We start from the raw sequence: 8,987 nt of genomic DNA on the forward strand, positions 1-8,987 counted from the left end.
ATTAGGGCTTACAATGATACCTTTGAAATGAAAACCAATCATCTTCTCCACACTTCTAACGCATACGAATCTTCCACTTTTGCTTTTGTATTTCAGTTTTCTGAAAAACTCTCTCAGAGGAAAATTATTAAATTCTTCCGAACTCTGAAATTTGCCACATTGAAGGCAAAAATCAGACACCAAAGTACTTTTGTGTGGGAAATTCATGGGGTCCTAGCAAAGGATTTTTTTTCTTTTTTTAAACTCAATAGGTCTTAAGCTATTTCTTCTTTGTATTTCTAAGATCTATTAGATAACATGTTCAACATATCATATGTGTCTAAATACAGTGAAGAAAAAACATCTATTGTCCTGGGAAGCAGGCATTATTAGTTATTTCCTTTACACTTATTTCCTGTGTGAACCTGAGCAATGCATTTACTTAGATTTCTGGAGTCTAGTTCTTGATCAAAAAAGTTAAAAAAAAAACATGTATTGTAGCTGTCCTTAAAATGTCTCAAACTTTTTTTTCTTTATTGATTAAGGTAATACATATGTGTCCTTATCCCCCCATTGCCCCCCCCACTCCCCAATCATGCCCTCATCTTCACCCTCTGTGTCTCAAACTTTTGAAATAATTGCTAAGAACTCTTAGCAGAACTAAATTATACTGTTATTAAATGATACTTTATTGAGTAGTTTCCACATTGTTGTTTTTTTTTAGGTTCAAATTTCAAGGAAATAAAATAAATTCTACCTAGAAAAGATGGAATGTATTAGGCCATTTTTGGTGCTGCACCATAGAGACAGCATCCTTCCAGAACATTCTCCTGTACTGTTTCTGTCTGTCTCTGTAAGACTGTGGGGGGGGGGGGGGATTGAGAATGCAAGGCGAGCATCACAAGATCCTCACACCCTATTTTACTCACTATGAGATGCCCAGAGAGAAATGAAGGCGCCTCTCTTTCAAGTTGTTGCTCAATTGTCACCGATCTCCGAGGCTGTCGTCTTCTCACAGCACCACACTCCTTTTCTCTAAGCACGTACACAACTTGTGTGTAGACAGAACTTTATTTTTATGGCATTTGATTTATGCCTGTATCCCCCACTAGACTGAAGCTCTATATGATCAAGAAGGGCATCTGTGCTCAACATCATATCCCTGGAATATAGTCTGCTGGTTCTTAAATGGGTGTGGCACTGCCCCCTAGAGGGCATTGGAGGTGACTGGGAGGGTTCTCCTGCATTTGGTGGTAGTGGCTAGGAATGCGGATGTCCTGCGCTGTAGGACAGAGCAACATAATAAAGAATTGCCCCCTGTCCTGCAGTTTCTTCTTAAGTCCTGCCCGACGAAGCCCTCTAAGATACATATTGAAGGACTTTAGTAAATTATATTAATTTTTTTACAAGAAGTTATGTGAAAGGCCCAGTATATGAGGAAATGGTAGTTACTGAGAGGGAAGTCTAAGTGAGTAAAGATACTGTTTCCAAATCGTTGAATAATGTATGCATCTGGGAATCCCGTCTACTTTATTGTGTAATGACTATACGTACAGTAATCCTGGAACAAGCTGGGAAGGGCGATGCTGGTTTTAATTTGATACTCTGTTGTTATTGACAGTCCGTGGTAGGCATTCCACAGTGTCCTGCAAAGTGGAAGTCGATAGTATCCATCACAAGAAAAATGTCCTCTTAGGTATTTTTGAAGATTTGGCAAGTTTGGTGGGATGTGTGGGCATAATTTATTTCCTCACTTGCGGGATTATCAGATTTTTTCTCGTGGGGAGAGTCTGACTTGTCTTGGCATTTTATTTCCTTCCTTTTATTATATGCAAATAAGTCTGGTCTGTTACCATTATTTGTTCCTATATTAGTGTCTATCTGATACATCTGCATTTTCATTTTTTAATATAGTTTGTGTGTGTGGGATGGCATCTGATCTTATTTCTCTTTTACATGTAAATGAATCCATATTGAGTAAGTGCGGGCATCTGCCTACTTCATTATGGCTCCTTGTATGCCTGCCTGGGCATTTATTGCAATACATATGATGTCTTCTTTTTAAAAAATACGTTTTTATTGATTTCAGAGAGGAAGGGAGAGAGAGAGAGAGAGAGAGAGAGAGAGAGAGAGAGAGAGAGAGAGAGAGAGATCAATGATGAGAGAGAATCATTGATGGGCTGCCTCCTGCATGCCCCCCACTGGGTATTGAGCCTGCAACCCAGGTCTGACCGGGAATCAAACCGTGACCTCCTGTTCATAGGTCGACGCTCAACCACTGAGCCATGCCGGCTGGGCTTAAGCCTATTTTTTAAATACCTTTTAATGCAAAGGTTTTCTACATACAACACAGTTATTATTTTGAAGCAAATAGGGTTCTTCATTTCTTCAACATTTAAGTTAGTCAAGATTTTTTGATGAGAAAGATATTGTAACCATGTAGGATGATAGCTGAGAAAGAAATGTTGAAAAGATCTTATTTGTCAGGTCTTTAAAACATATGCTTTCGAATTTAACTTCGAATACAATTTTCATTTTGTATAACATCAGTATTTTATAGCCTTTTGTATGTTTATTGAATATGGCATTTTGCTTTACTTTGCAATGTTGTTTTCTCTTTGGCATTACATTATTCTTAAAATTTCTTTGAAATATCTTCTATACTTTATAAATTATTCTTCTTTCAGAACTGGATTCTTAGATATTAAGAAGACTTATTTATTTTTTATTTCCGTAGTCTTTAGAAACATTTGATTAATTGAGTTTATGACCAATACTAAAATGTATCAGTCACAAAACTAATTTAAAAAAATGAACTTTATGTAAAGCTATAAAATCTAATGGCTGAGGTGAGTATGTTCAATGTAATTCCCTTTTTGTTCCTATAAAAATATAATAAATTCATGTCATTACATTGTAAAGTTTTGAAAAGCAGTGTTTTGAGTGCAGAATTTCAGAAGAGTAACATAAAAGCTCCATTAAGCTAATACTCTCAGACCAGAGCTACTTTACAACTTGTCATCTATATTTCTTGAGTGTTCATAGAGTAAAAATTCAACTTTTTAAGTAATGAGTAGAATTCAAATATTTCAAATATTTGGTTGTCAAGGTATTGAAAATAATAAATCTGAGCATTGATTAATAAACGCAATGGAGACTTCTATTTTTGTGCAATTAAGGTATTCAGAACATAATCTAATGGCTGCACCTCTGTGCCCTCTAACTTATTACCATCTTGTATACATTCCCTACACAGCTACGTTTTCATTCCAGAGAGCCAGAATTGCAGGCCATCTTTGCCTAGTTTTACCCAGTGTTCCAGAAATGTAACATTAAGAGACTTAGATCTTTTGTGACATCAACACATCTGCTATTTAAATTTTTTAAATAAAGGGCATTGTAATAGTTGTTTCCATCTCTTCAGAGTAAAATATTTAATCTCTTTAGGTAATACAGAAATTCCCTCAAAAGCATGGTTTTTGAACTAGTAAGATGGTAATTATGCATAGCCTACCCGAGTATGGTCTTTTCCACCAAAGACTAGCTGGAAACAAACAAAGAGCTACTATCTGCCATGCTGCAGCAGCATCCAGGGCTGACTGTAGCTGCGCGTGTGGACTCTCACAGGGAAAGAATATCAGGGACTCAGTCTGTTCTTGAGTGTGTGCTGGGAAATACCCATACACGCCTGCGTAGAGACAGAGCGGCATTTGTTTATGCGTGGAGTGTGTATTTGTGAGGGTCTCTCCATTCCCAGAGTCTCTGAGCTGTTTTAAATACTTGTGGTGTTCTCGGAGACAACCCACGCATTTCCTTCACATGCGACAAGGACACCAGTCAAGATGTTCTCCCGCTCTTCCGTGCGCTGACATCATAAGGGAGTGCAGTTCATGGGAAAGTGGGTGTGAAGGAGCCACGGGTGTCTTTCGTAAGTTACTCTACCAGATTGTAGCCCAAACTGTTTTCAAACAGTGGGGGCAGGGAGGGGACTGCCTTTCTCAGTAAGAACAGGAATAACAAAAATCCTTAATGACTTTGATGGATAATAAAATATATTACTAAGAGAACTTACAAATATATAACTCATAGTAACTTACATTTAGACTTCCAGCCCCTTTTATGGTTATGATATAATGAGATAATGTGGGCCAGTTGATTTGCACTCCACATCTTGTATTCAATAAATGTGAGCTTCTATTTAGTGTTGTGAGAGTAATTTATTTTCAGTCATACATTTATTAGTAGTAATAAAAATGGTGGTGGTATTGTAGGGCAGCCCCATTTTCAATCTAAATTACATCAGATATTTCCTGATTTCTAGATAATGTATTTTAATTGCAATTTAATGCAGTTGGAAGGAGTTGGTTATGAATGCCTAATGTCTCTTTATCAAAAATTAATCATCGCTAACTTTTTATTTAAAATCACTATCATGATCTCTCTGTGGTAATTCCAAGTGTTGCTTTCTAAATGTGTTGGGATTTTCATGGACTCTTACATTCAGAAGCCAAATGACTATGGGGCCGGATTGAGGACCACTGCTCTGGCAACTGTTGGTAGTCATTGTCCCACCAGCATCAGTCTGCCAGAGTTACCTCTTATTACTCTCACCTTCTTCTGGGTTAAAGAAGTCTTTCTAATCCCCCCCCCCCGCCCCGAAGCATCCCTAGTACCAGCGGAACTACAGTTCCCCGAGATTGCTCGTATACTGTAACATGGGCAGCTCCTCCACATTTCTTCCAGGTTGAGTGTTCAGTGATCAAATTGTTCATTCATTTGACATTCTGGGCCATGACAACCCCAGACTTATTTTAGTTCCCAAGAGGTATTTCAATTTACATACAACCAAGTAGGATTCATTCTCCCTGGTTTCTCTCCTTCCTGCTCCTTTCCCAAGACCTCTGCGCATTTCAGAACATAGTCTTTAGAAGCGCCCTGTAACAGTACTCCTTAAATGCCTGCTGCACACCAACACCTGGAAATGCCTTAGCTGATCTGAACACCTGACACATCTTGTGGGAAATGATACACAGGACAGCGGTGTTTTCAGGGAGAGATATGGTGTAAGTTGTCCAGTTAGGAGTTTGAGGAGTGCCACAGGGAAGAGAGGGATGCTATTGGCCAGGGGAAATCGCTGCACAAAAACTGGGCCAAAGTCAGCACTCAGAGGAATGCCAGAAGGGGGCTGTTAACAACAAACTTCACCCCCTGCAGTTTTTCCGAGGATGAGTCTTCCTGGTTCTGGTGCCTTAACCAGCAGGGACTCAGGAGTTGATTCCTTGAACCACAGAATAGAAAGAGGACCTCTATTTGTCCTATTAAAAAATAGAAAACAATTTTTCATAAATGGTTCAGTGTAACTCTTCACAACGGAGCCTTGCACTTGTTCTCCTTCTATTAGTTGACAGTTTAATGTCTCCCCCATTGTTTTTTGCTCCTGTTGTCCCACCAGGACACGTTGTCTCCGCTAGCAGGAGGGGATGGAGCTGTTCTATGCACTGGCACACACTGTCCTCTCCTATTGGCCATTGTTTCCTCGAGAGACTGGCTTCTATTGAGCAGAACTGGCAGCGTCTGGCATTTCAGCCTGGATGCCACCTCTCAGGCTGACGAGATGACACTCTGACTGACTAATTAGATTGGTTTTATAACCTGCTGCAGGGAACGGATGTGAGAGCATTCTGAGTTCACGAGCACTTTCAAGCTTGATATGTTTCCATGTTTCACTGGTCTCTTGCAATGAAAGAAGATGCCAATTTTGTTTTTGTGAATGCCTTTAAAATTCTTGATGAAAATTTCAAAAGTAAAAGAAAAGGGAGCTCTTAAAAGTAATTCTCTCAAAATGAGTGCAGGCATTTTCTCTTGATTAATACAATTCGGATTTTCACAGGAATCTTTCCATTTGTAAAAATAGTAGCAACATGCATCTCTCTAAATAGACTCTTGCAGACACATTTTAAACAAGTTAGTAAAATGTATGTAACATATGCACAGTACCAAGGTATTTGTTCTAATAGACCACATTGGGTGCTTTTCATATTACCTTGTAGCATAGTTTACTTGTGGGTGTTTACATCACGAGTGGCTTTTCAGCATATTTTCTTTCATCTTTAGGACTGTGAGGGAGGCAGAAGATGTTTTCATTTTTATGAAAGAAAACGTGGCCCAAGAAGAAACTGTTGGAGCTAAAAGCAAAACTGACACTGGCTCTGCTCCTGCCAATGTGTTCTTCTTGGTGTGCCCTGCCCCCTGGCCCTCTGGGTCCCATCTCCAAGCCCTGTCACGTGGTGCCTCGGGGGATGACTCTCTTCTCATCTGTGTGTTTCCCTGGGTGACAGTGACAGGGAGGCTGCAGTGTGCTTTGTAGAGCACAATTTGCCTTGAAGAGCGGCTGTGTCAGGCCCTGGGTAACAGTATAGACTCTGGGGCCATGCAGGAGGTAGCTGATCGATTATTCTCTCTCATCATTGATGGTTCTATCCCTCCCTCTCCCTTCCTCTCTGAAATCAATGACAATATATTTAAAAAATAATTGATCAAAAGGCAGATTGCAAGGACAACTCAACATTTAAAACACCAGTTAACCAAGCATCAGGCATGTGGTTTACTTCCCAGACAGCTTTGCTTTGTGAGCTCTTGCAGTCCGAGAGGCTGACGCAGTGTTCAGTTCTCAAAAGCAGGCGTCCCTGTCCCTCCCATGCTAGGATGCCGGCCTGGGCAGGGCAAGGGCCGCAGTGTGCAAAGACTCAGACTCGGGGATGGAAGGGCTGGCATCCTCAGCACTTCAGGGGAGGGTCCCTGGGGCCGTCCCCCACTACAGGAATGTCAAGGGGCTGCCAGCAACAACAGAGCCGAGTGGGAAGGCTCAGGTGGATTTCTGTGCTTAGAGCCCCTGAGCATTGCTAGACAGAACCGTGGGCGAACCTGGAACATGGTTCCCGGGCCTGGGGCTGTTTCCTCGCTGAGCAGGGTCACCAGGTATGCCTGGCTCATAACGGTCTTCTGTGGTGCGTATTTCCACCTGTTTGCAGGGCCAAGGAGACCTGCTGAAGAGCGCGAAGAACGAAGCTCTGGAAAACATGAAGCAGATCCAGCTGGCGTGCTTGTCCTGCGGACTCAGCAAAGCCCCCAGCGGCACGGCCGAGGCCAAGAGCAAGCGCAGCCTGGAGGCCATCGAGGAGAAGGAAGGCGGCGAGGAGAATGGGAAGCTGCGACCCTGAGCAGCGTCGACGAGGGCACCGTCCTTTGTGTCAAAGACTCTGTTTTTCCTTCTGGTTTTCTTTCCTGAAGCTTTTTAGACTTTCACAAAAAGATGCCGTCTTTGGGATGTTGGACGTAAACAGGTATTTTCACAATGTCAGTATTTTAATGTAGTTAATTTATCTAAGTTAAACTGCTTAGTAGTAGTGTTTTAAATTCTGAGTGTGTGAACACACCCATGTATGGATGTGGGTAGGTGTGTGTGTGTGTGTGTGTGTGTGTGTGTGTGTGTGTGTCTTTCAGGGAGAGAGACAGAAATACAGAGGGAGGTTGAGATCCTGTTAAAATCCATGCTGTATTGCATTATTCATTTAGTAAGTTATTAATGTATCATTTTAGGAAAAATTTGCTAACCTAAAATACTAAAGAGCACTCACTAGGACCTGTTGCTACATTTAACTTTACTTCTCGGCCTTTGTCATTTAATTCAGAAATGTTGACATTTCTTATTATTAAAGGAAGCTAAATTTGCCAATTCATAGATATTTTGAGAGATAAAACATAGATTAGCAAAATTCCTAACAATCACAGTAGAAATAAAAATGAACGAAAGATAAACAAATGATCAAAATTTCTGAAAAGATCAGAAGTCATTTCTTCAGTTAGTGAACTCTAAAATATTTATTAAATAAAATCAATTTTTAGAAAGCTTTATGTAGTTGTGTACTAAACAGATATAATTTCTGTGGAAAAGCTGATCATTAGTGAATTTATACCCAGCTATGTGGTACTCTGAAGCACAGTAAGAGCTCTTTTGTAATTAGAATTTTAATAATATTTAGTTACAAAATTTGAAGTTTGAGATTTGTAGGAAGGTCTCATTCTTCCAAACTGGGAGCCTAGCATTCATTTTTTATAGCAGACACGGGAAGCTGGAGGGTCTGGGGGGTCTTGGCTTTGATAGCATTTAATTTAGAGTGCTAAATGGAAACTTAATGATATTGTTCAAGCAATATGTCATCACGTTGAGCTGGTATAAATTCTGTGGGTCAGATAACATCTTCCTAGTGATTTAAGAACTAATTGATTACAGAATGTTTATGACATGATTTTAACACATGCAGGAAAACACAAAAAGAAGCAAATGACTAATTAGGGTACATTTATAATTGCATCTAGATCATTTTTGCCCTAATATTTTCATAATGTACTTGAGTGTAATATGTTTGTTACCTCCAACAGAACTAAATGTTCTATGGTTATGAAAATATATTTATTTAAAACATTGCTTTTATTTTGAAAAGCTTCTTAATTAATTTGATTAACAAATATGCTAATTTGGGGGAACCTAGGGAAAATAATTGTTGAAATTTTGCAAATATAAACATTTTCTTTAGCTACCCTGTTATTTCTGACTTCTTAGCACTATTATGTTCATGCTGCACATTACTGAAAGAGTAAAGATCTGAAACAACACTTTTACTGTTCCATTTTTGTGTGAGTTAATTGAAAAAAGAATGACAATGAAATTGGGTTATTATGTAAAAAAAGATGTTAAAGGGTATGCATTGTTCATGGGCCAGATATGATGAAATTTCTCCGTGGATTTAACCGGGTTCTTGGGGAGGTAAGTGAGAGCTCATTTTGGTAGGTTTCCAAATGGCACTGAAATAGCCTGAGAAAGCTTTGGGGGTAGGGGGGTAAATTTTTATTTTTGTTTTTATTTCTGAGAGGCATTTAATAAGAATTTTAACCCTGTGCTTGTCACATGCTCTGCTCATGCCTTTTGATGTTCAGAGCCCTCATTT

The 8,987-nt window shown here is 39.6% G+C and overlaps 1 protein-coding gene across 1 annotated transcript in view; it reads left to right on the forward strand.

Moving 5' to 3' along the window:
• The window catches only part of PLCL1 (phospholipase C like 1 (inactive)), a 248,814-nt gene extending 240,159 nt beyond the window's left edge, over nt 1-8,655 (forward strand). The window contains exon 6 of the mRNA XM_059702628.1: nt 7,011-8,655. Within this exon, the coding sequence (XP_059558611.1) occupies nt 7,011-7,199 (189 nt within the window). The 3' untranslated portion in view covers nt 7,200-8,655. The remainder of the gene's footprint in view (nt 1-7,010) is intronic.
• The last annotated feature ends 332 nt before the right edge of the window (nt 8,656-8,987 follow it).

The sequence above is a fragment of the Myotis daubentonii genome, chromosome 7 (genome assembly GCF_963259705.1).
Source record: "Myotis daubentonii chromosome 7, mMyoDau2.1, whole genome shotgun sequence".
Classification (NCBI taxonomy): Eukaryota; Metazoa; Chordata; class Mammalia; order Chiroptera; family Vespertilionidae; genus Myotis; species Myotis daubentonii.